The 27,667-nt window shown below is 39.1% G+C and overlaps 1 protein-coding gene across 2 annotated transcripts in view; it reads right to left on the reverse strand.

Annotated features, from left to right (window-relative positions):
- Nucleotides 1-3,993: 3,993 nt before the first annotated feature.
- Nucleotides 3,994-27,667, reverse strand: part of spata17 (spermatogenesis associated 17) — a 40,119-nt gene continuing 16,445 nt past the window's right edge. The window contains exons 7-10 of one of the 2 annotated variants that reach the window (XM_086281495.1): nucleotides 26,753-26,995; nucleotides 23,158-23,294; nucleotides 22,177-22,287; nucleotides 3,994-4,194 (exon numbers count right to left, since the gene is read on the reverse strand). In XM_086281495.1, coding sequence (XP_086137621.1) covers nucleotides 22,203-22,287; nucleotides 23,158-23,294; nucleotides 26,753-26,995 — 465 coding nt within the window. In that variant the 3' untranslated portion in view covers nucleotides 3,994-4,194; nucleotides 22,177-22,202. Of the gene's footprint in view, nucleotides 4,195-22,136; nucleotides 22,288-23,157; nucleotides 23,295-26,752; nucleotides 26,996-27,667 lie in introns of those variants that run through there. The other variant, XM_086281486.1, reaches the window with a different exon arrangement.

Below are 27,667 nucleotides of genomic sequence, written 5' to 3' on the forward strand. Positions count from 1 at the left end.
GAAGGACTAAAACATAATGCTAAATTGTGAAATAAGAAGATGGATTACTTGTTTTTAGAGCTTGACAGGTAGAAAGGACTAGAAAACCAACTTTAGGGCCTTTATAGATCTCTTGCAATGTATGTGGATCTCTAAATTCCAGAGTATTAGATGTGATCATATAGTCCCAGGAATCAAAAACTGGCTAATGTACCCTTCAAGGTCATCTTCTTTTTCGCCTCTTCACTGCTTCTAGCACTCCAGATGTTTTTTTTCTTTTAGATTTGTTTGTCAAGTCCCATTCAATCTCTTTGCTGGATATCCTCCAGTCTGTTAATCTGATGATCTGTCAACATGAACTTTATTTTGGCGAAGAGGCCAGAGTCAACACATCACAGTTTAGGTAGTTTCTGCCAAATGTTCTCCCCAGATCCCTCAGGAAATTGTAGCAAAACTCTTTGTTGCAAGTCTGAATTTGGCAGACTTTCTCACTGCACTACTCACGATTCAGGTTGCATTCCTTGTCTGAATGTTACTTTGAGGCCTGGACACCATTAACTGGAAACTCTTTGGTGTCTAAGTCATAGCAACCGGTTAGCTCAAAAACAGTAGTTGTAACATTTTAGCACAAAGTTTCTTAATACAACATTACAACAGTGAGAACTTTATTGTGGTAAACTTTTCACTCACATGAGAAAGGAACATAAAATACAAAGTCAGCTTTAGGTGGAGAAAGGTACAGCATTGGAGTGGGTCAAGATTTTTCACTCATGAAATTGGGTTTCTTCTGTTTTAATAATTAAAATAAAAATATTACAATTATTTTTATAGGCACGATTTAGTGTTTTTTTATTAAAATGATTTTGATTGATTTAGGCAACTGAACTACTTGATTATCTAAAATACAATGGTATAGGCACTTGACCCAAATGACTCGGACTTACATTTGTCACCTCTTAGTTGTGTGATTAAGTGCATGTAAAATCCCTGCCCATTTCAGAGAGCCAATACCACCCATAATTAAAAAAAGAAAAAAGAGGAGAAGCATAATGCTTTCCATGATCCCAGCAAATAATCTGAACTCATTACAAGTCATCATGTATTAAACGCTCTTAAAAGAATAACAGTTTCATCAGATCTGCTGAATACATCATGGACATTGCACTTGTAAATGGTAAGTTATAATTTTTCAACCCCCATTTAACCTATGATCCTGGCTCTCACCAAGGTCTCCTCTCCCTCTTTTCTTCCCTTTCTCTCTATAACCCATTTTTCCCCTCCACCCTCTGTCTGTTTCTACATCAATTTCAAATCTCTTTAGGTTTGTCTTGAGCTACAGGATATGAAATTGACTTGTAAAGAAGAGACAAGTATTCACAGAGGATTTTGCTATTCAAGGTTGATTTCATTTTATTTGCTATCAGAGCTGTCTGTCTGTTTGCATGTTAAAGATACGAGCTGAGTGTTCGTGTGTATGTGTTACTCTATGATTTGTGTCTGCCATTCAGCCAGCTGTACATATGTCACACAATCTCGCTTTCTATACATGGTTATATTTGACATATGCTTAACAGGGGCCAGGGGGATCGCTTGCAGCACTGCACACTTAGGTAGATGTGTGTGTGTGTGTGTCTCCCTGAGCAGCAGTCTGTGGTCCTGTACCAATCCAGTGAAGTTGTCTGAGAATGACAGCTTCATTATCTTCTATGAAAGTGGGACAAATTGAAACAAGTCTCTCTATCACTCTGAGTGTAAGTATGAAAAGCTGAGAAAATACAAACATTAACACACATCCACATATTGACACACACATATACGCTTCGCTTTTCTTTTTTTCATCACCAACTTGTCTGCAGTTCAATCTCTCCACTAGCCCATAACTCTATTTATTTATTTATTTCTCCTGAGGAGTGTGTGTGTTGTGTGTGTGGCAGCTGGGACTAGTAAGTGATGACTGTATCTAAATGTTGATCATTGGGAGATGCTCTGTTGTTCTGAAATGAGGTGGTGGGGGATATGTGCATGCATGCATGTTTTGGGAGTTTTCTGGCAGATGTCAAACAGTTGAGGCTTCCCACAGACCTGCTGACAACTCTCTTAGTAACTGGGCACCTTAGGGGCAAGACAGGTGTGTGTCTGTGAGTGTATGTGCTCGTGTGAGAGAAAAAAGGAAACAGACGTGACCTACCCCCCTCTATTTCATCCCATCTGCAGCCTGACATCTGACAGGGACATCACACCAGGCCAATCCACCTTTCTGTGTGTGTGAGTGTGTGTAATTCCTCATATCCAGTAGAAAGGTAATAGTATGTAAATGACCCCACATATGTCATCTATGAGAAGACGGGGATGGACACACACACATACACACACACTATTATACGCACACACTTTAATGCCCTCAGGGTTGGGGGGTCTCAGCCTCTGTCTGATGTCTTTGGGTCAGTTTCTCACACTTCTGACAGGGTCACACACCTCTCCTCTCATTATTAACCTGCAGTAAAATGCCACATAGCCAAACAGAGTGCATATATAGGTGTGTGTGAAAGATTAAGTCACAGGGAGAGTATATGTGAAGAGAAAAGCTGGAAAGCTGTCCGTGTGTGGGAAGGAAAATGAAAGACAGCGACGTAAAGAAATTCAGGTACATGTAGGAGTGTTTAGAGAGACTGATAGGGAAAGGCTGATAGAAAGGGAGTCACTTTCTTGTTTGTGCGTATGTGCACGTCCTTGGGGTATTACCTATCATATTAACAATTTGACAGACTGCCCAGACTCCTCTCCAATTTCCCGTCAATCAAGCACATTCAGCCAACGATATCTCACACTAAACAGTGAAACCACCCTGGTACAGTTTAAACATGCTGCCCCTGTTTAGAACAGTTTAATGTATATATATGAGCATTCAGCGCCATTTAGTAGTTTCAACCCTCATGGCTCCCATCTGCAGCTATTTCCCTACAGACGCTTCCAGCTGCACACTGGTGGTGTTCACTTTAATTTGATTACATTATGTAAAACTGCCACAAGAGAGTAAAGAAATCATAAATATTTTATTTTATTTTAGCATTTTTTGTGTGAAAACTAATGGATGAAGTGAATATATATGTTTTTTAAAAGAGACCTAAAATGAATATACTGGAACAGCAGAATAAAAGACTGAGATGTAAAAAAAACATTGCACCAAAAGACAGAGATGTGTATGTGCTTACACAGATATTCTGGACTTTACTTTTTGCTCCCATGATTCACAGTATGCTGGTAGAATTATAAAAATTAAATCCTCTCTAAATTCCATCACAGTTACTGACAGGATTATACTCCATCACTGTGTGTGTGTATGTGAGAGGGGGAGAGGAGACAGGTGATGAGACTCCCACACTCTGGTCACTGCTACACAATAGGATTAAGACCAACACATACCTGTGTGTATGTATGTGTGCTAGCTGAGCAGTGACCATTGGGGAGAGTCTCCTGAATGATAAACAGTGTGTTCTTCTGCCTTTCCTTTGTTCCCTCTTTCTTTGTCTTTATCTATCTCTACATCTATCTTTCCAACCATCTGGACCCTTAGTCTACCCCCCACCCCCTACCCATTAGCCCCAAGTGCCAATACATACAAACATACAAACACACGTAGAGTACTTCACATATGTACAAGATGTATTTTGAATATGTTATGTGTGAGTAATACAGACTTCAGGCAGCCCGGTAAAGTTTGGTGTTGTAAGCAAAAATACATGGAAAAAGCCTGACTTACAGAGCCTGTATTTCTTACTTTCGCTATACGTAAGTGCTTGTGTGCTTATATCTATCAATCCTCTTTGTATTTTTGATATAAATAGCTGCTGCATGTAATGGACCTGATGAGTAAAGATAGCTGCTTTGGTGTCATTGGAGGTCTTTGTACTTTTAACTCAACCACATCTTTTTTGTTGTGTGTGCTAATGACCTTTGCTCTAAATTTACTGAGTTTACAAACTGTTACTTTTTCCCACTAAAGATTTTTATTGGGGTGGATTACATTTCAGTGACGCTCCGATGTGCATAGTGGAAAAGTCAGGGAACAATTAGGGGAGAACGCAGTTGCAATTGATTAAACTGGGTTTTGTCTTTGGTGTCGTTTTCATTGACAAGCATAATACCTTGTGATGCAAAGAGCATTTTTTATGTGCAGTTGAATCCCTGGGTAATGTCTTCATCCACTGGGTAAAACTGTAAGAGAAAATAATGTAATAAGATATTACATTTATTTAAAAAGGTGTCATGAGCACACATGAATTTATTATCTTTACAAAAGCAGAGCATATGCACTTTTCTACCTTTGTGCATGCACACAATTTTACTTACAGCCATTATATCTAAAAAAGTTTAATGTAACAGACTGTGTTGGGTGGGTAATATAAAGTAAAACCATGAGTGCACATATTGAGTTGAAGAAAATACAGTTGTAAATTGTATATGCATATAGACATAATCCCTCCTACTGCTACAGTTTCCTGCATACTGCCTACTATATTATATACTGTAACGTAAAATAAAAGCAAATATGTCACAACCCCCCTAAAGCATGTGTGATGACTCTGTGTAACCATGAATGCATGGCCTTTAAGACTAATAATCTGGCATGTTTCCAAGGCATACACATAAAATAAGTTCAGTTGGGTCTCCTTATATTTTTAAGGAAAAAAAGATATACGTATGTGAAGTGTAGTGCTGTGCATGTGAGTTTGTGAGTGGGTGTGTGTCTGCGCCTCCCCACTCCCCCCAGGCTTACTCCGTCAACCTCCCTTCACTAACAGCTGTCTCCCCTCATTTACATGCTCTCTCCACCCACTAATGGAATTAGCCACAAGTTTCCTGAGGTGAGGCAACACGCACAGACACAAAGACATATAGACACAACTGTGTGCACTGTATTTGTATCCATATACAAGATGTTTTTGCTTGTTCTATTTTTGTGTGTATGTTAGAGATGGACTGCAAAGGTCAAACAGAAGACACAGCTAAATTCAAAACTACTCTGTCAATATTCTGAAGAAAAATAAAAAAAACAGGGGTTTCTTCCGCATCAAAGGCCAGCCACCAGAAAGTTAAGCAGCAAAAAGAATAACCTAGGACAAAAGAGGAATGTCTAACAGAAACTGGTGAAGTCACCTCACCTGTTGTTTAGCCCATGCTTGATTTAGTGGCTCACACTCACATTTCTATGAATTTCATTACATTACATGTAGTGTCTCAGCTCCAATCTGAGGTGGTGGCATTTAGGACAGTAAGTAATAGTAATGGCCACTTTCCATTCAATTATACAGCAAGTTAAAAGTAAAGAAAACTAGTGAGAACTAGTGGTTACTAGTGGCGTTGCTGGTGTCTGGGTACTATGCACTGTATAACTGCAGTGATGTCTCATGATAGAGTTAAAGGTGAACTGATCCAGATCCAAAACTTTTCCTGCCTATTCTTACCATAACCTTCAAAAAGTTTCAAAGCTCCTGCTAGTGTACACCTTTTTTTCCCCTCTTTTTTTTTAACTGTCTCCTCTGGCCCTCTCCACCAATAGGGCTCTGTTTCCTATTGTTTCGTCCTTCATCTCTCTGTCAGCAGATCCCGTCCATCAATAGAGAACTGTCACTCACTAGAGCGACAATTGGCAGCTGTCGATAGTTTAGAGGGTCGCCAGTCTGTATATAGGCTTCAGCTCCTAAAATGCTATCAGCTGCCAATACAAACTCACACATGCACATGCACAGTGTGACATGCACAAGAGAGCAAAGACTCACACACGCGCGTACATGCCTTTTTCTCTTTGCATCCTCATCTCGCTTGATCATCGCTGACACAGGAAAATTTGGTTTGGTAGTAACGATATCAGATCAGATGAGGAAACAAAGAGCCACCTTCTGACTATTCAGTGTTTAGCAGTGTGTATGTGTGCGTGCGTGCGCACACACACACACACACACACACACACACACACACACACACACACTTTATTGCACTGATAAAGGTCTTTGACACAGACAAGAGTCACTGACACATGGCTCCCCCTTCTGGAGACCTATAAGACCCTTGGCAATGACATTGCAATCCCCAGTTACACTGTAGCACATTAACATTCATTAATTGATTCCATCATCCATCTATTAATTTAATCACTCCTCCCTCTTTCTGCTATCCATTTCCCCTCACTTTATCATAATCTTTTTTCTTTTAGTTCCCCAGTCCTTTTCCCCCCACATAGTTTCTAAACTTGTATTGTTCCATCACACCATTTCCATCTTTGTATTTCTGTTAGATTTGAAAATCAACCAACAGAAGGTGGCAGATGATTACCGGTTGAGTTTTTCACTGATTTGGCTTCATTTTGATTTATTATGATATTATCCTCATTCAATACAGATATTTGGTGAGAGTCAAAAAGCTACAAGTCACACATACAATGTGTCATAAAAATTCAGAATGTAAGACACTGCAGTTATTTAGACCATGTAGTATTTATGTAGTATATCCTAGTACCGTATTATCTCGACAGAGCACTTCAATCTCAGACTGCAGGCTTACTTGTGGTTCTTAGAGCTTCCAAAAGTAGGATAGGAGGCAGCACCTCAGCTATCAGGTCTTTCCTTTTTGGAATGTGCTCTCTTTTGATTCAGGACACTGACACTCTCTTATTTTACAGTTTTTCTGAATTGCTAAAACACATTTCCTAAAATATCATCTCTTTGTCTCAAAACACTAAACACAAACTGTAAAAATCAAGCTACACACACAAAACCTTCAACTTGTCTTGCAAAACCAAACATTTGACCCAAAACTACTTTAACTTTACTCAAAATCAACCACTACTGTCAAAAGCCACACAAAACCAGCCAATGTGCAAACACAACTTAGCAACTATTACACACTACAGAAATAAATACAAAACACTGTGAGATAGCGGGAAAATAATATTCATCTATTCATTCATTTATTCTTGTACTCACATTTTAACAAAAAAGAACTGCAAGAAAAAAGTTACATATACATAAAAAAAATTACATTTTTTTACAGCATATTCAGATAATTTAATCTGCCTCAGCATCAAGCCTCTGTGCTGGGTCAGGCCACAGGACTTCATCCACATTATATGTTATGGTCTCCCTTGCAATGCAATGAGATGCCAAATCCAGCCCTAGCAAGATTCCAGTCCCATCTCACCATGCCCCAGTCATTGCTTGAAGTAGATTTGCCTGTGTGTAAGGGTTTCGGTTTATACTTTCCATCTCCATGCTGAGAAAAACTCCTCGATAGGGTTCATAAGGAAGAGTATGGTGGAAGAAACACACTGATAAAATGCTGCTCATTGTGAAACCAGTTGCATATTTTTGGACCATGGTGAAAGCTTACATTGTCCTAAATGACATGGGATGGATGCTCTGCCTTCTCACGATCTCTCTACTCAAGCAAAGCATCCCGTAGACCATCCAGGAATGTTGCTAGAAGTTCGGTGTTGTATGGCCCAACAGTAACATGACTGTGGAGAACCCCATAGCTGCTGATGGCAGCACAGATAGTTACATTTCCACTACGCTGGCCAGGCAGTTCATTAATAGCACGTTGACCTATGACATTGCAACCTTTTTTCCTCCTTTTTGCTAGATTCAATATGTATGTTGTCTTCTATAATCCACTGCTGTATTTCATGCAGTCGAATTGCATTATTCTGATGGACCATATCCACAATAAGTGTCTCCTGGTGTTGTGAGCGCATGCGTGTTCTCCCACACTCATGCGGCTATCCTTCAATTCTAAACAAAATACCATTTAGTTATAAGTATACTTGTAAACATAGCACATGTATACATCATACTATTCATTCTTTTAGAGAACTAAAATTAGTTTGTTGTGTACAGAGAATCTTTGAGCTTGACTCAATGGTTAGGTCTCATGAATACATCTTCGTGGATGAAGCTGTATTCAATCTAGCAAAAAGCAGAAGAAGAGGTTGTAACATGTGTTTTCAATTTTGAGTGGTAGTGTGTTAATGATGAAAACAGTGTGTTTTGTGTAAATGTGTTTTGTGTTTGAGAATGTGTTTAGAGTTTTGGTAAATGGGTGATTCAGATTTGCAAATGAATAGTGTTTAAGATTTTGGCAACTGTGAAATTGATTTGATGAAAGAGTTTTCATAGTTGATGGTTTCGTTTTTACAATGGGATTTGGTGTTTTAGCAATTCAGAAAAACTGTAAGACTAGACTTAAAACTTTCCTGTTTAATAATGGATGTAGTTAGGACTGGATTTCATGTAAAAGATGGACTTAGCAACCATGATGTCATCCATTGCCTATATAGTAAAGGTCCATTGTGATGTGTGAAGACTGTTTTCACCTTTGTCATTTTGGTGTTTTCAAATCAGATGTGAGGCAGATCAAACCGAGAAATATATGGACAATGCACCTTAATAGGCTAGATACTTGCCAGTGACACAGTAAAGAAAACTCTTCATTACTGTTCTTTTTAACTTGAATCTTAATCTAAAATATGAGCTGCTATATTCAATAAGACTAGACAGATTTCTGAAGCCATAAACCCCTCAGGAGAGTGAGGTCACAACAGAGTTGAAGCTTTTTTTCTACTTCTTTACTATCTCAGTGTTTTGCAACCACAGTAGTTGATCCCTTCTACCCATCAGAGAAAAAAAATGTAGTCAATTCCACATTACTTTTAAGACACGGACATTAAGTCCATCTTGTACAATTTGTGTCACCTCTCACAAGACTATGGCATATATTAGAGCCTAATCAATAAGCGTACCAGTATTATTGTTCCAAAAACATCTTTTATATTTCTTAGACTCTCCCAATCAATGACAGACTAATTGTGATAGTAAAGAAATGCAAATATACACAAGTTTAGTTTAAAAAGGAACTACAGTTAGGTCAAAATTAGACCAGGTTGCACCATAAGCTCATGCCAGTTTATAGAATAATACTGTTTTGTTTATCTTCTGACTGCACATTCCTTGGATTTTGATTATTTTTTACGACCTCCTGCTTTTTTCAAAATGTTAAAGTTTCCTTTTTAAGAACACAGAAAAGGAAAAGTGACAGTGATGTGCCTGTCTGCTGTTCTTTACGCACATGGCGTCCATCCGTATGAGAAATGTGATTACAAATGAGAGCGTGAGTGAGAAAGCGGAGTGTCACAGCTGGCATGGCATCTGGCTTGGCATATCGTTGCCCGGCCTCGCTCGCTGCCTGTGCGTTCTAATGTGGCTGTCGACAAGCCCATTAAGAAGCTATTACTAAATGCTCTGTCTCTGCTCCTCTTCCACGCCTTACAGCACAGGCCCGAGGGAATGCCAGCAACATGAAGGAGAGAAAAAGGGGAAGAGAGACAGAAAGAAAGGGAAAAACAGGTTGGGGACAGACAATGGTGCCACATCAATACGGACAACGTACGTGTGACAATACGGTTTCTGACTTAATAACTTTATTTAAAGATAAAACTTGTGTTATATTGTTATGCTACTGTCTATAATAGATAGTAAAGGCTCTTAAATAATGTTATAGGAATTTATCCATAGGAAGAAGTGTTGTGAAGCCATGTAAACCCTGTAGGATTAAACTAAACAATCCAGAAAAATGTGTTTCTCAAAGCAGCTGATGCAACAAACAAGCCAATAATAGCCTCAAAGATGAAGTTCATGGATCCTGTGGACACATACCATTAAAATAGGTCATTACATTAGAATCTTTTATATCACACATTCCCACCTAGTGACCTAATTTACTGGAGAAAAGCTACCTCTTGGCCTGCTAGAAGACACACTTATGGTGTCATTTGATAAATCCTATGTCGCCTCGTGCTGAAGTTATTGCATTCACAGGATTTTCACTAAACTTACTCTGATCTTGAGGTCAAGGTCACTGACAGTCATTCAAGGTATTTTGTAGATGCACCTGCGCTATTAAATTGAAGCCCCTATGCCACCTTGTTCTCGAGTTATCGCATTCACAAGATTTTCAGAAAACTTGACCTCCATTGACCTTTAGTTTGAGGTCACTGAGATTCAAACTTGTCTGAGATTTTTTTCGTGCTTAAAAAAACCATTCATGGATAGAGCCTAATCTGTGCTCTTCATATAGTTTATTTAATGAGTCAAAAATACACAGCTGTGGCAGTACAGATTAAATTTTACACTTTCACAACTGTTTATGTTCAGTACCATCATCTTGGATTGCTAACTAGGTATGTCGGTCTGCTATGACTTTCCACTTGAAACTCCTGGTTGAGGAGTTTTTCAAAATTAAAATCTGTTGGTCTGTTTCAGACTTTCCTTTTTTTATTGTGACTACTTTGGCATGCAAGAGAATCGAGCAAGTTGATTTTAACTAAAACTGACAGATGAATTGTAACTTTACAAGTGATTTTAACCTCCTAGAGCCTGGTGTCCACATATGTGGACATCACATTTTAGGTTGTCTAGATCAAAATACAAAATTAAAGACCTGTAAAGACCTGATATCCACTTACGGGACATTATACTGCCACTGTTCTATCGAAATTTAAAGAGAATATCCTCATATGTGGATCTCATCTTCTCAGAAACAAAAATCAGGTTAAAAAAACCCCAACAACACATAATCCTTTGTTTTTACATTCGTCAGGTCCCAATCAGCCCAAATAGCAAAGAGAAATTAAAAATGCATGCCATGAAAGAGTTCGGGTCTTAGGAGGTTAAGTTTTGAAGACCTGCTCTCACAAAAAAGTTTTAAAAATATAGCATCTTATTCATGTTGTTATTATTATTATTAATGTTATTCCCATTTTCCTGGATTTTGCAAGGTGTACATATCCCATTATGATTCCAATACTCACAAGAGACTGTGTGCAATTTCCTGCTCTGTGTGTGTGTGTGTGTGTGTGTGTGTGTGTGTGTGTGTGTGTGTGTGTGTGTAAGAGAGGGAGAAAGTGTGTTTGGAGCGATGAACTGCTCTTTTCATGAGTGACTGTGACAGGTTTCTCATCAGGCCCTGAAGCCTCCTCGCAGTTAGAGACCATGTACAGCTCAGTCCCCAAACAACAAGCACACATGAACACATACTGAAACGGGTGATGATTTGAAAGACTTTTCCCATTAAAAAAACAGCATATCGGAGCAGTAGTTGGTACCACGTGTGTGTGTGTGTGTGTGTGTGTGTGTTTGTGCATCTGAGCCGACTACTGGAACTAAGCGGGGCTCTTAATCACGGCTGTAACGGGCAACATTACCAGCAGCGGCAGCAGGCTAATGATGAATGCCCGAGTCTCTGTGCAAACCCTGACCTCCTTTTCTGCTGTGATGCACAAAAAGCTCTAGTCCTCTCATCAAAAATTACACACACACACACACACACACACACACACACACACACACAGGTATTAGATTACACCAACGCATACATCTTAAACAACCGAAGCAAACAACCATGTGTTGAACAAAAAATTGCTTGTGCATGCACACACACAAATACAACTTACTGCTCCATAGAAGGTGATTTACCTCCAGCCAGCCTGCTCAGGAAATGTGTGTGTGTGTTTGCAGGTGTGAAAGAATACAACTTCCATTGCTAAGAGAATCTAAAAAGTTGTGTCAAGTCCAGATATATTAAATCTGGAACTGAAACGGTAAGAGAATGTTTGAGAGGTAAACACAAGAAAGAAAGAAGTGGAAAGAAATATCAGTAGAGGTAGCATGAAATGTAAATGAGAGAGGAAGAGAAATTGAAATAAAAGAGGGGAAAAAAGATCAGCAGATGAAAGAGACAGATGGTAAAAAAAAAGATGTAAACAAGAAAGATTTTGCAACGCAGAGAGTGAGTAGTTATAAACGAATGTAAAGTTTTGATGAAGGACAAACTAATGTCAGGGAGTTGGGCGGTTTGGGCTTCCTGCTCCCCGGCTAGCACATGTGATCCCGCCTGTCACTCACACTCCATCGCCATGACAATCATCATAATGCCGACGCCTGGAGGGAGGGACAAGCCTGTCCTTGTAACAAACAGAAGCCCTCCGCAATCTGACGCCGACAACTGTTAAGAACACACACACACACGAACATGACAACCGTCATGTAGTGCTGCCACATAAATAGACAAATATAAAACAAACTCCACTGTAGATTTATAATGAAAGCTCTTTTCAGTAACAATGATGTGATTTGATATGTTACTGTCACCCATTCTGGACCATGCTGCATACATTGTCAAACTCATTCATTGCATAATATGCAGCATGTGGTCATCCGTGCATTTGGACAGGTGTGTGTGAGTGTGTGTGTGTCACATGTGTGCCTATACATTTATTTAGCCTAAGCATTCAAACAATACATGTGAGTGCATGACTGGTGTGTTCACATATCATATGTGTGTGTGACAGACAAGTGAGACAGAGACAGAGAGACAGTGCGTATGTGTGTGCATGTTGGCCACAGGGTGGGAAACAGGGACTTGTCAAACTGAGGAAGAGATGGCAAACTGGATGGTGATGCCAGCTCAGTGTGACAGCTTCTTCACATACACACACACTCACACATACACACATGCTCTAGCCCCCCAAACCTGCCCTTGCCCATACTATAGAGCTGTGAAAGCTGGGCTACAGAAAGAAAACGAGACTGGTGGAACCTCCCTTTAACTGGAGGCTGATTAGTGTGTGTATGTGTGTGTGTGTCGGTGTGTCTGTTTGCGCGCGCACGTGTGCGTCTCTGTGAGTGTGTGTTTGTGGTGGGATGGGGTTCAAAATGTCACATCAATTTGTGGCTCCACTGTTTCTGAAAGAGGCTAACCCCACTGCCACTTAAGTTTAGCACATCAGTGAACGGCATAGCGGCAGACAGGACACATACATGCGTCAGTACACACACGTGAAACCATTCTAATCCAGTAATTACCTACTTAGAACTGCAAGCACACACATTTATATTGGGTTATATAGATATAATTTAACTTGATAGACAATTTCCAACTGCTTCAGATGGTGACTCTGGAACATGTTTTAAACTGCTGCTGCTGCAAAACTATTCTTTTTGAAAAACAATGTTAAAATGCTCAGTTGATCAACATCCCATGCAGTAATATTATATAATTACACATGCTGACATATGTGTTAATTTTAAATACTAGATGACAGTTCAATACAGCTTGAGAAATTCACCATGTGAATTATAATAATAGCAATATTGATAATATACTGATAAGCTTGCATCACTATCTCCACATATACACAAAGATTAGTTGAAATCAGTCTTTTGGTAGGATGCTTCACTCCACGTTACAGTGGAAAGAGTCAGCAGAGGTAGAGTTGTTGGTTAGAAACCCCCAAGAGTGACCTGGGCAGGGCGTCAGACTACTTTAACCACTCATCTCCATTAACAGACTCGCAGATATTATTATGTTCCCAGGGGAGCAGGCGTGCTCTAACCAACCGTTTAGCCTCTCCCTCTCTCCACTCTGATGTCTCCTTCTCTCTGCTGTGATGTTATACTATGAAAGAAGACAGCAGAGAGAAAAATATGAGATTGATTTATTTGCTTCAGTGTTCTTTGGGATGGAGTCCTCTCCCACACTTTCTCTCCTGTTTCTCTCTCTCTTTCTCTGGAAACTGAAACCAATTAGTGGGCAGAGCACTTGTAGTGGGGAATGTAGGGCAAGCGAGGAGTAATAAAAAAGTATTGACTTTTCTGTGACTGTATGCGGCGTGAAAGGGGTGCCGCGGCCTTGTCCGACATGAAAGGAGCTCCATTAATTTCACTTATTTCTCCCAGGCCCCTGTCAGGAGGCCCTAATGCGTCCCAGGCGCACTTCTCACATGCAGGCACTCAGACAGCACGACACAGCTTCAGCCTGGTTACTAAATGAGTTTACATTATATATCAGTGAGGGAGAGAGAAGTGCAAAAGAAAAGAGTCATTTCTAATTCTGTGGTTGAGACACAAAGCGGGGCCTTTCATACATGGCTTATTTGCCCTAACCTCACCTCCCCATCCTGCTGAACTCTTGCTTTCTTTCACTTGTTCTGCATCATGCAAACACACAGTCCCAGAAAAGAATGACCTACAGTATCAAAACAGGACCACAGCAAAGACCATTTTGATTTAACTAATCATGCTTCTCCTTTGGGACATCATAAAATACAACACAAGGTCTTTGCATTGAGGACTTGTGCAAGATATCTTACACATAGGTCAAAAATTTAACACGAATAGTAAAAAAAAGTTAAAAAGAAAGAAAGCATATACATTTTTACTGTACGCAAAGATAGCTACTTCGAAGCCCAACAGTTTTAAGAGGTGTTCCTGCATTATCACATTTATCAAAAAGATTATCCCAGATCCTCCTTAATTAAAAAAAAAGCAAAAAAAAACCCCAGCAAAGACAGGATTTTTGAACTTTTCTCATTTTGCACTTAATGATGACCTAATGCCACCAGCTAAATTACATTTATCTGGAATTCCAACAGTACCGGGTAAGTGCATGTAACCTTGTGTCTGCATGCTTGCATACACTGTGTGTGTATGCTTGAGGTACACACACCACATGAGTATCTGTGTGTGTGTGTGTGTGTGTGTGTGTGTGTGTGAGTGAGAGAGAGAGAGAGAGAGAGAGAGAGAGAGAGAGAGAGAGAGAGAAAGAGCGAAGAGTGAGAGGCTATCTGCAGACAGAAACTAATCAGTGTGTGTGAGATAAGAAAGCAGCCTTTATGGTGTATGGTAATCAGCCCCCCTCGGCCTGCCACCGCCATGCATAATCACCACGACTTATTCACATGATTGATGAAATATGCGTCTGTGAAATCTGAGCCGCTTTTGTTATCATCCTGTTTTTCCCCGCTCCCTTCTCTCTTTCCTTTTCTCTCAATCTTTTTTTTGTCTGATTCAACCTCTCCATCCCTCTCTATATCTATCCCCTACTCTGCAGTAGCCAAAGATGTTTGGAACAATGCACAAACAAGAAATTACACCCACAGTATGGGGTCCCTCTTACTAATAACCCCCCCCCCACACACACACACACACACACACACATGCACACACTCACTCTACACATACTTTCTTCTCATGCGGTAGTTATGTGATACACAGGGCATATATACAATATTTTTGTAAAGAATAAGACAATAACTAAATGAGAAGTACTAATTATTCAGTCTTGCAAAGAGTGTGAATGGGTGAGCCGGATTAGAGGGGGTTGCTAAGAGCAGAGAGAGAGGGAGAGAGATGACATGATAGATGAAATTAGATACATGCTTCAGAGAACTCATCACTGACATGCAATCACATTAATCTGGAAACAAATGCAGAATTCAAAACTAACATATCAAGAAGAAACAAAACAAAAACAAAAAAACAATATAAACAAAAACGACTGCAGCAAATCCTTATGAAAATGCAGTTACCAGAATGAGTGGCTATGGTTGTGACGTGTCTGGTCATGGTGATAAAATATTGTTTATAATGAGGGTGTTAGTTCTATACAAATAGGTTTACCATAAAAATACAACTAGAATGGAAATTAATTAGCATAACTTTTTGTCTTTAGTTACCTCATATTTTCCATGCTACCATGGTTCAAATGTGACAATCTTCCTGCAATTTCTCCATTATTCTTTATCTTCATATTGCTATTGGTCATTTCATGATTCTAACAACACATAATACAAAGGTTTAATGAATCTTGTGTAATCCTAGTTTTCTATTAGCCACTGCAAATGCCCTGTGGGACAAAACAGTGAAATTCTGGTTATCTCCCAAAGGCATTCACAGTGCAAAAGTTCGCAAAAATGAAAAGTATCTGATTTTTGCCAATTTTCGTCAATTCCAATGTCAGAAGGCGGTTACAGACACTGTTTGACCATCTGACAAGTATACTAGCACCCTAAGGCTTAGAATAGGAAAGAACTAGGAGAGAGAAAGCCTAGGAGGAGGGCTGCAACTAGGACTTTGATTTGGGTTGAAAGTAGGCACTGGGGGAAGGTGGGGGCTGAGACTGAGGGTAAGATTAAGACTTGGGCTGGGGCTGGTGAATTAAGGGCCTCAGCCTCGGGGTGCTATTACACATCTATAATGAGAAACGGAGAAGAGGGAGGCTTGTCTTTGCACCTCGGCACACCTTAGATTAAATATGCACAATTCCCATGCAAAATGGGCCACGAACAGCCGGGACCAGCATTGCTGTCTAATCCCCTGTGCTGGAGTTGTTTCAGCCAGGGTTAACAGGCTCATCAGTCAACACGGGCTGCTTTGCACAGGACATCAAGGCCATTTGCTGGTTTAAGTGTTTGTGATTGCTTCTCTTTCCAGGTCCCATCACCACCCCCAACACATATTCCCACACTGGCTAAGGAACATATGAGACTTTAATAGCACACACATACATGTGCATATACCCAAGTGTGCACATCTTGTATAGTTACAACTGATAAAGGGGTGGTTTTTATACATACACTAGGCAGCTTAGAAAGTTACAAAAGCCATAACACAAAAAAACCAAACATAACCTGAAAAAATAGGACTCACACACAGTGATACATACACACCTTATACCTCCAATAGATAGATACAGAATGTGGGTGCTGGATTCTCTGTGCCCATCCAATAAGACAAGCTCCTGGCCTAGAAAAATTAAGCCACTGTGAAAGTGCCCAAAACAGCAGTACATTTGAGGGTAGCCCCAACAGTCAATCAATCCAAATAGACTTAAAAAGATTAAAAAAAAAAAAAAAAAACGCATCTGAAGAGAATGAATGTTCAGAGCCTGTTTTTTCTAGACCAAAAATAGCCTGGGTCTTCATGTCTAATCTATAATTGCTATAAATTTAACCATTACATTTGAGTTTACTTAAAGTTAACTGACTGATGGATGCCAACAAATGACTATAGTGGGCCACTGTCTAGCATTAACCTCTTAGAATTTCAGTCATGGAACTGGACCTCTTTACTTTCTGTGTAGTGTTGGTGCCATTTGGAATATGTGAAAACCACAATTGCTTGTGGTGTGTGTACATCCAAGTCTATCCAAGAAGTCTGAGGTTCATTTTTTATAATTGTTGGTCTGCTCCTGGTTTGCTTGTTTTTTCTTAGCACTAAATAACAGGTACTGTATCTATCTTATGGAATAAAGCAGTCAATGGACGCTGCTCCTTAGTTAATGGATATCTGAGGAGTCTACCCTTTTTTGGGTGGGCTCCTAAGCTACCCAAATACCCAATGGTCACTTCTGGCTTTTAAAACTAAAATAGTGACACCAAAAATTATATTGTTTCAAAAACCAAGACATGACCTGTTGCAGCTGATGCCTGCCCCTTGCTGAGTCTGATTCTGCTGAAGGTTAAGAGGGAGTTGTTCCTTCCCACATTCGCAAAGTGCTTGCTTATAAGGGGTCATTTGTTTGTTGGGGTTTTCTTTCTAAAACTGCAATCTTTACCTTACTGTATAAAACAACTTGAGGCAACTTTTTTGTGATTTGAAACTATATAAATAAAACTATATAAATAAACAGAATAATGCCATGGGTAATATGTCCATTTTTTATATACAGTCTTTGATCTACATTTTAGCTTCATCACAATCCATTTATATTTCTCTCTCTCTCTATATATATATGCACTCAGATATTTTTTACAAGAATGGGGAAAGGGGTGTAGAAAAAGCTACTGGTTGGTAGTACAGATGAAGAAGTCAGAAAAAGAGAACATATGCAAATAAAGAAGATAGCAAAGATGAGCAAAGAAAAAGTGATGGAAGGAGAAAGACATCGACAGTGATTATACTACACTATATACAGCATGGTTCAGTGGAGCATATCCTTACAGGGACAGGCAGTCCATTAAAGTACAGACACCCCTATCCAGCTTGTCTGCCTCCTTTCTCTGACACCTATGTACACATGGAGAAGAAAACATCTACTCAGACTTAAAAACACTTCCATCTTGATTTTGGAATAACTATGATGACATAGCGTTTTATATTGCAGTTAACTTATATTTTCACACCAATACTGCCAATCTGTTAGTGGTTGTGGTGTTTTGTTGGGTGTATTAAGGCAACCTCATTATTTTATAGAAAGAAAGTTCTACAAAGTCACTCAATCTGGTAAAGTTTGGTCCAGAATCTTTTAACGAAAATATCTAAAGTCATTCATTCTTTCAAATCTTACCAAAATATATCTGCTACTTAGCAGATGCTGTCCATTTAACATCATGCTGTGTGAACTTGACCCTCACTGTTACTCTGTATACAGTCCTAAATGTCACCATAATGTAAATGAATTGGTGGGTTAACTGATAAGCCTGAGGTCTCAAGTAGGAAGCGGTGTGGCGGGAAATGCTTTATGGTTGAGCAAATGGCAGGGCTTCAGAGTTTTACACAGGCTGTAAAATGGTTAGTAGTAATGGTTAGTAACATGGACCCTAATGCAGCAGAGTCGGATAGATCACTTGAATCAATATCACAGTAAATCATAAATGCATCTTGTTAACCAATCTAGCTAGTTAGAGCTGGAGTTATCTGACAGTGTCCTAGGTTATCTTTGTTATTCAAGCACAGTGGTTAAAAAAATGAGATTGCAAAGCCTAAAGTGTCATAACAGCTTTTGGATAACCAATGAGGGTTGACACAGAGACTACATCTATCTTTTAGATACAGTCTGTGGAAACAAGAACAGATAAATCAGAACATATTCTGGTGTATATCAATCTGTATTTGTTCTGATAATCCATTTGATTTTGACTTTCACCCTTAGACGAGTTTTTTCGCGTTTTAATACCCACATGGCAGCATTATTATTGGTAAATTCAAATTAAAAGGTTGTGAATACCAGGGTCTTCCGTGATATCATGGTAATTTCAAGAAAACATTTGATCAGTTTCATTATTATTTACAAATTGTCTTTCTTCCTTTACTGTAAAACCACACATATTGACTATAAGTTAGGAAAACAATTTATCTTTAAATCTAGGCTCAGTTTACACCTGAGCCTAGATTTAAAGATAAATTATTAAATAATGACTTTTGGGTTCACTGTTATGAGTCTGGTAAAATAATCACACTATATGATTTTTTGAACTATAATTTTCATACTAGTCTCAGCTTAAATACATTATTAGTTTCAGGAGTAATTTGCAACATTAGCTGCTTCAACTGCTGCTGAAAACTATTATTAAAAAATAGTTTAGACCAAATTTGGCCAACGTTCTTTTCAGATATATGATCACTTGAAAGGGCCAGAATTAAGAAAGATGGACATTGTATAGTGGTCCACTGATCCAAAGCCGTTGCTACAGCTAACACAATCTTTAGCCTTGCCTCCACTTTGTTATTACTATCTTGGTATTACTTTTAGCCATTGATACATAATTTATGTTTATTTTTTTATGACTGATGTTATATATGCTTTTGGGGTTTTTTTGCCTCCACTGCTGTTCTGGTTGTTTATTAGTATTTATATTCTATTATGTGTCGATGCATTTCCTTCTTCGTCTGCCTGTCCAGTTTGATTTGTATTTGTTTTCATTTATTTATGCCCTTTAACTTTTCATCCCTGTGCATTAACTTCTGTTCTGAAAATGATTTTTTCTCTATGTCTGGACCTCATATTTGGTATTATTTCAATAAACAATTACCAGAAACAAACAAACAAGCAAAATTTTAAAAAGACCTGGACCTAGGGAAGAGTGCTTGTGTTTTAGTGTGTATCAGGGAGTTTCTCCTGATGCTCTGAAAGTTATGATGGACATCAGTCTAATGAAAAGAGAAGGAAAGGCTTGGAGCACAGATAAACACAGACGTGACCACTCACTGTAGTGTACTTTATTAGCACGTAGCCTCCTAATTAGCTATCTTCTATGGTTATAGGCAGAACCACTGGTGACATGGCTAATAACGACCACAAAATTAGCATGAACACAGAGGGCTTTCCCATATCTGCATTTGAAATTAGTCTTTGCTGGAGCATGTAACTGGTTCACAATTTTTTATAGCATTTTATCTTACAGTACTTACAGGCAATGTGTTGCTTACCAATAACCTACATTTTGCTCTTTATCACTTTATTTCTCCTGAAATAACAATGATAATAACAATGATAATATAACATGAACTAACGAGTAAAATAACCATCATTGTTGTGTTGGCATAACAGGATTACCAGGAACATAGGCAAAAAGGGTAAGCAGACATATGGGCAAGAAAAGGGGCAACCTTTACACAGCGCTCTTTGGCCTGAGACAGGGAACTCAGCTTTTCAAGAGGCAGGGACTGGCATTTTTGTGAATTTGTGTGGATGCATGTGGATATGTGTGTGTGTACACTGACAGACTTTCATATTGTGACCCACATGGCTAAGGTAAATAAAGGTCCAGGAGTCACAGGCTATTTCTAGGGCTTGGTTTGGTCTGAGGATGCTGTGTACATACTGCCAAGAGCTGTGATGGTCAAGCCAAAGAAAACAGAAAAAAAAAACTGGGGTATGTTAATGATGAGGCTTCAGGCTGTGTGGAGAAGCTAAAGCAACGCTTAAGGTGATGATTACAAGCAAGGCTAGGTAATGTGGCAGAGACTGGGTGAGAGGGCTATGGCTAGGATTTGAAAATAATTAGGAGCATGGCTGGATAACATAGCTAAATAATGTGGCTGGGGGGAGGCTGGCTAGGCACGGTATGAAGATGATGAGTACCAGGGTTGAGCTGTCCACTCCACTGGCCCTGTGAGATGTGACAAGAAGCTCCGCTGGTTGCTGCTATAGCTCACGGTGATGCCAATGATAGGACTAATGCACTAATTATCACAGAGTGAGAGGAGAGAGAGAGTAAACAGAGGTAGAGAGATACAAAGACACAGAATCTCTGAGAGAAAGATGTGAGGTTTGATGAGTTCTGAGTGACAGCAGTATGACAGGACTGGGCCGAGGACAGGCAACTACTGTCTTTATCATCTTCCTCAACAACATCCTGCATGGCAAAGTTATACTATACAGAGAATACGTTTAGCAAATATTTGATTTGAGATAAAATAAAATAATAGAAAATAGCTAAACGTGTCAGCAAACACACACACATACTTATCTAAGAAATGAATCAACTTAATAAATGAATCCTGGCTCATCCCACCATTTAAATGACCAAATCTCATTCTAATTCACACTTATACTTACCGACATATTATTTGATAATCAGTGGGTATGCCCGTTAACACACAGTTAAAACTGCCATGCAGCTTTGCTGTGAACCTGCGTTAGTTCAACAGCATATTTGGGACATTTGTTTCCTGTTTTGTCTAGACAGGTACTTTTCACCCAAACGGGGCTAGGGCGATAGGCAAAGTCAAAATACTACCACCAATGCAGATCTACAACCTTCCTAAAATTGTATTTGACAAACATGATACAGTGAAATATGGATCGTACTCCCTCAATTTCTCTTGTCAGTTTGAGGAGACCCCGTTCACCCACTCACTCTCTCCTCATACTTATTTATCTCCACTTCCTGGGGCCGTGTTAGTTCATTCCCCTGTCGCTGCTCTCTCCTTTTTCCCTTGCTCCTCTCTCTCTCTCTCTTGTTTCACTCCTTGTTTCCGGGCAATTGGGTCTGGTTGCTGGTGGGGAGTAAGGGGCTGGGGTGGAGCTGCTGGGAACTTTGTGTATGTGTGTGTGGATGTGCACGTATGCGAGTGTGTGTGCTGGGAAGTGAGCTAATAAAGGACGGTGATCCATGAAAGGCCTTGAGCAAAGACACAGTCAATTACCTAATGCCTGGACCAGACCGCAGGGCCCACGCTCACACATTCTCTCACTAACATACCCACACATACACATCAATGCATACACCTCATTTACGTATACATGGAGAAGGGGCAGTGGAGGGCATAGCTGGGAATTGTGTGTATGGGTGTGGGTGGGTGTAGATATGCGTGTGATGGAGAGTGGCGATTTATTAAATTGCTGTCACTTTTGACAAATTTGTGCAACACAAGTTGAAAGGTTTAGGTTGTGCTGCTCTGTTTTTTCATGTCTTTCTTAGAAGAAGAATTATACCTTAGGATCAAACTAATTCAACCATATAAACCCTTTACAACAGCTTTTAGCCCATTCAGACCATTCCCTCTACATGGGATAATTAAATAAATAAACAAACAAATGATTTTTTTTCTTTTTGTTTAGTCTTTTTAGTTTTCATCATACCTCCTCTGATAACCAGTGTATATTAATCATCTGAAGCTCTTGCCGGTATGGGCTGGATGAGGAAATGAACTGCTGCTGTGGCTCAAATGGTGAAGTGTACTTCCTGTTCCTCTGGGTGTCAGACAACAAGAAACAGCAAAGTTATACAATATAGTGCACACAGGTTTTCAGATTGGTTTTATTAAAACTGTTGTTTGCTAAGCATGTCTTTCACTTTTATAGGGCTAGATTCACTGGTGTAAAACCCTCCATGGATATAAAACTACTGTCAGGATTTACTAGAGATGGTGCAGTGTCAGTTTTGAAACTAAGAGTTTGCGGGAAGCAATTTACTGCAAATAGTGGCATATTTAATTATGAAAGCATGTCTTATTTTGCACCAGAATAGCTGAAAGTTGCAGCTGGGAGCTTTGCTATATTAGGGATGCCAGCAAGCAACTTTATCAGAATTAGTGCGTAATTGGCACAGATGGACAGCACAAAGCTGTGAGTTTAGTGCCAAAGCTTTGTTCTTTTGTCCTGTAGGGCTTCACTGAATCTTGATCCCAAATGTTTAGAGTGGAGCTCCACATATTTCAGTAACACCAGTATTTTGATAAAATACAGCTTAAACTGAACTCAATTTAACATAGAGCATCAAAAGGAGGAGGCGAATACCAACACAAGACACATGCAAGGATATAGCTTACACTGGATTATTATGTTATTATAACTTTTTAGTAACATTTCTGTACAGACCCCACAATGAAAAATTGTGTCTATCTCTTTCAGCAGTGCTCACTCAAAGAACAGCTTCTTGCTAGTATCGAGTTAATACAGACACTATTTGCAGTAAATAATATCTGTTAAAACGCACCAAACAATGGACTTGGACATACCTGTAGCTGAATTATGTTAGATTAATGTATGAATGTTCTAATATATTGTATCCAATCTAAAAGAATTATCCAGACAGGTCGGACAGAGAACTCCTGTACAAACCTAAGTCTCACTGGCTCGAGTTCACGTAGCTGATTCTGGGCCTCCTCTAGGTGCATGTAAGAGGTCTGCAGACATAACATCAATTCACGACAATGCAAGCGCTGCTCCCAAGCCTCTCCTGCTTCTCTGTAAAGACCCTGGAATAAGGACAGACAAAATAGACAGTACATTAGTCGAAAACTGATCACAAAATCACTCTTTTGCAGAATTAAAAAAAGACAGAGGTCAGTCCTCTGCATCTCTTCTCTTGTGACAGGAGAAAGGCTAAGTGTAGAGAAAGAATAAAAAAGATCAAGTGGCAGGAGAAGTAAAACCAAGCATGTTAGTTCAATTTTGGAGAGAGGGGGATGGGAGGGGTATCAGTTAAAAAGAAGACAGTTTTGGAGCAATGAGGACACTGTCTGCAATGGGTTAAAATCATGATTTGGGCTTTTGTGGTGATTTGTTAATTGAAATCTAAATGAATATGATAGTGGATCTTTTTCCCTGTTCTCTTCTTTTCCCCTCACCCCCAATTAGTTCCAGCATATGGGTGCCCCTCCCTGAGCCTGATTCTGCCAGAGTTTTCTTCCTGTTAAAAGTGCAACAATTGTGCAGGAAATATAAATAGTAAGAAGACTGGAATAACCAACAAACAAGAAGAACATATATATAAAAACAAAGGCACACAGTAACAATGACAAGTTGAAAAGTGCTTGAATGTTGTGCAAAAGACTTTGGAGTATAGAGTCTTTGCGTAAGTGGCCAGAGGGATGAGGGTTACTCAGACCATGGCTGAGATTAGTGGGTAAGTGGTTGGGTGTGGGGTGTGGAATGGTTTTCTGTAAATATAGCAGTGATTTCAACGGAAAAGACTAAATTATGAATTGTCTGGCTTCTTAAATAAGCTGAGTTTATTTAAACTCAGTTTATTTAAGAAGTCAACTTACATAATATCTGTGTTAATGTTGTTAAATTGTTAAGGTAAACTGAAGAAACACACACACAATTAAAAAGTCTTGAGCCACCCCTCATTTCTTTTTATTTTTCTTCCATGGAGACTGACTTTCTCATGATTTTTTACAAATGGTCTTGAACAATAGTTCTTCAGGCTCTCTTTTTGTTTGTTCGTTAAGCCACATTACATTTACCTATGATTCACTCAATCATAAAAAAGGCGTAACTCAAGGGATAAACCAGACAACTTTTCGAAGAACCTATTTTAATTGGTATCTTTAGGCACTTTGTCACTTATTATCAATTCATTAGTTAAATTTAGAGAACATGCGGAAGATAACACAGTGATTCCCATGGAGCTAATAAGCTGAAAACTTGGCACATCTCAGTATGGTGTGCAGTTTGTCCTTAAAATATTTGAGGAGTCAAACAAGAAGAAGAGATCATCATGGCAATGGATCCAAAAACACTGCCAATGCACAAAAAACTACATCTGGATTAAAAAAGAAAACACAAAAAACCCACAACAAAAAAACAAAAACACACCATGGAAGACTATCAGTCATGGATTGGCTTCCCGAGAGCCCGGACCTCAACATTACTGAAGAAGTACATCCAGCTAACATCTAAGGTAGAGCTCTGGATTTATGTCCAAGAAGGCTGGAGAAATAGACTGCTTACAGAAATTACAAGAAAGCTGCCTAAGAGAGTTCAGGCTAAGTGCAAGAACAAAGGTGAACAAGCTTGTTGGAATATATATGTGTGTGTGTGTGTGTGTGTGTGTGTGTGTGTGTGTGTGTGTGTGCGTGTGTGTGAGTTGTCCGTGTGTCCAGCGAAGTCAAATCTCAAAGTGGATGCTCTAAGACTACATTACTTAAGAACTTGTGCGAATAACGGCTAAACTTTTGGGAATGCAGATTAACTTAAATGTTTTCGCTATGTTTAAGGTGACCTTCAGTTGTTGTTTGGTGTTAAAAAAAGGAGGGAGAATGAGGAGGAGAGAGACAGAGACCCTGTCCTTGCTCCTATCACCACGGGATCATTGGCCTGGCCTGACCACTTCCACAGCCAGCACCTCAACCTTATCCATCACCACTAGATAGTTATCACACCAGAGATGGAGGGGGTGTGGGATGTAGGGGTGAGTGCAAAAGAAAAGGGGACTTCCTGCACTAATGACACGAGCTGAACACACACAAAAAAGACACACTATGAGGCACACATGTATAAATATAGACAATTATTCTTCATATCAACCATAGAGACTTTCCTAGGACACCATTAATAAACCTATTCCCATTTCGGCCAGCTGGAGACATGCCTGCATGTGTATGTAAGTGTATGAACTGCAGCTAATAAAAGGAGACAAATATACGCCTCATTTCTGCTCACTTATGTTTTACATTACTAGAAACTAATACTAGGGAAAGCAATTTGCCATAAAGAGCCACAGAGTGGAAAATATTGCTCTTCAATAGCACTCAAATCATCATCATACACACAAATGCAAACACAGACACATGACACATACAGTCACAAACACACCACTGGATTATCCTTTACTGAACCAAGACAAATTCTCAGTTGAGAACAACCAAAGTAAATATTCAAATAGTGGCAACTCAGGGTTCGTCTATTTTTATCAGCCACTGGATTAATATAGTACACATTTTGACTGGTAACTGTCATAATTATGTGATAGTTCAATATGAAACAGTGGCAAATCTGTTCTTTTCTCTCTATGATATGTCCAAAGGTCTTTGATGAAAATTTACTCTTTAAAATGAACACTTATTCTTGATCATTTTGGACAAAGCAATATATTGTTAAAACAATTTCTGTAAAAAAAAAAGAAGAAAATGTGTTCACAACATATAAGATCAGAAAAATACTAATTTATTAAATTTATTATTTATCAAATTAAATTTTAATTTCTGTTGAATGTATATATGTCGCTTATTTGCTTAATGGAAATATAATGCATGTTTCCATGGAATTTAACAAAATTATCCATATATATCTGTAATATACAGAAACAAATACATACATCTAAACTTCAAATTCAAGTGGAATGTGTATGTGAATGTGTATTAGTTTACATTTAGAACAGAAGAGCCCTTTATTGTCATTGTACCTGGACAACAAAATTGTGGATAATTGTACAGTTAAATCGTTACCTGACACAGCACATATCATGTTGTTGTGGTCCACTAGTCAGAGCTGTGCATGCAATTTTAAAACACACACACACACACACACACACACACACACACACACACACACAAATATAGTAACACATAACTACATAATCCCACAGAGTACTCATTGAAATAAAGGCACTAAACGACTCTATGCAGTAGCCCCCAGGAGAGCTGTCTGCCATGCTTTAATGATGTCATTCTTCTTTAAAAGGAGTTTTAAAGGATCTCTGCTTTCATCAAGAACCATCCCCCATGAGGAAGGAAGGTGATGTTGAAGGCTTTAATAATTAGTATGATACTTTGTTAAACTAACAGTCTGTTTCACCTCTTGAACATGCTTAAATCCAGTTTTTCACACCATCACATCTCATCTCTTGTATATCTGCTTTTATACTACTGTATTTATCTGTTTTCTACTTGTTTATGTCTTTTATAGGCAACGTTTTGACCACCGTCACCTGCTGTGTCTTGTTGGCAATGGGAGGCAGTATGGGCCTGGAGCTGTAAGTTCTAGAGGTTTTGATCAATGGGGATCCAAGAGTCACAGGGAAACTAGAGCTTGTTGAGCTTGGGATGCCCAAGAGACAAGCCTTGCCCCTGGAGGCCAGCCTGGTGGGGGCCTGGTACTTGACCTGCTGCCTCAGCAGCAGCTCCATCTCATGAGGAGCTGGCCTGAATGGAGAGTTGAAGACCCCTGGGCACTGAGGAAACAGAAAAAAAGAGAGAGAGGGTAAAAGCGTGAAAACATTAAATTAGGATTTTAAAGTCATTAGATTAAAATGTATTTCTTACTAGTAATTAAATTTTTTTAAATTAATGAATCAAAATCAAATCAAATTTATTTCTATAGCACATTTAAAAGCAATTTAGTTGACCAAAGTGCTTCACAATTAGTTAAGACCATGAGAAAACAATAGAAAAACAAATACAGATAAATGAGATGAGGCAATGACAATGTATAACATGAAAACAAAAAACCCCCATAACAAACGTAAAACAAGCCTGATGGTACTCAAACTGAACTAAAAGCCAACATAAACAGTGCGTTTTAAGATGTGATTTGAAAGACTGAATAGACTCTGAAGTGGCTAAGTTATTCCAGAGTCTAGGTGCTGCGACTGCGTAGGCCCGATCTCCTCTATGCTTCAATCGAGACCTCGGTTGTACTAAGAGCATCTGGCTGGACGATCTCAGTGCTCTTTTGGGGTTACACATGTTGAAGAGTTTGCTTAAATAATTGGGCGCCATACCATTTAAAACTAGTAAGCAAAAGAATCTCAAAATGAATACGATAATCAACAGGGAGCCAGTGTAAATTTCCTAAAACTGGAGTGATATGTTCATACATTCTAGCACCTGTTAAAAGACATGCA

Source organism: Aulonocara sp. 'chitande type north' Nkhata Bay, linkage group LG1, assembly GCF_057382095.1.
Source record: "Aulonocara sp. 'chitande type north' Nkhata Bay isolate Kocher_YH1m ecotype deep benthic linkage group LG1, A_spYH_male_GT1.1, whole genome shotgun sequence".
In the NCBI taxonomy this organism is placed as follows: Eukaryota; Metazoa; Chordata; class Actinopteri; order Cichliformes; family Cichlidae; genus Aulonocara; species Aulonocara sp. 'chitande type north' Nkhata Bay.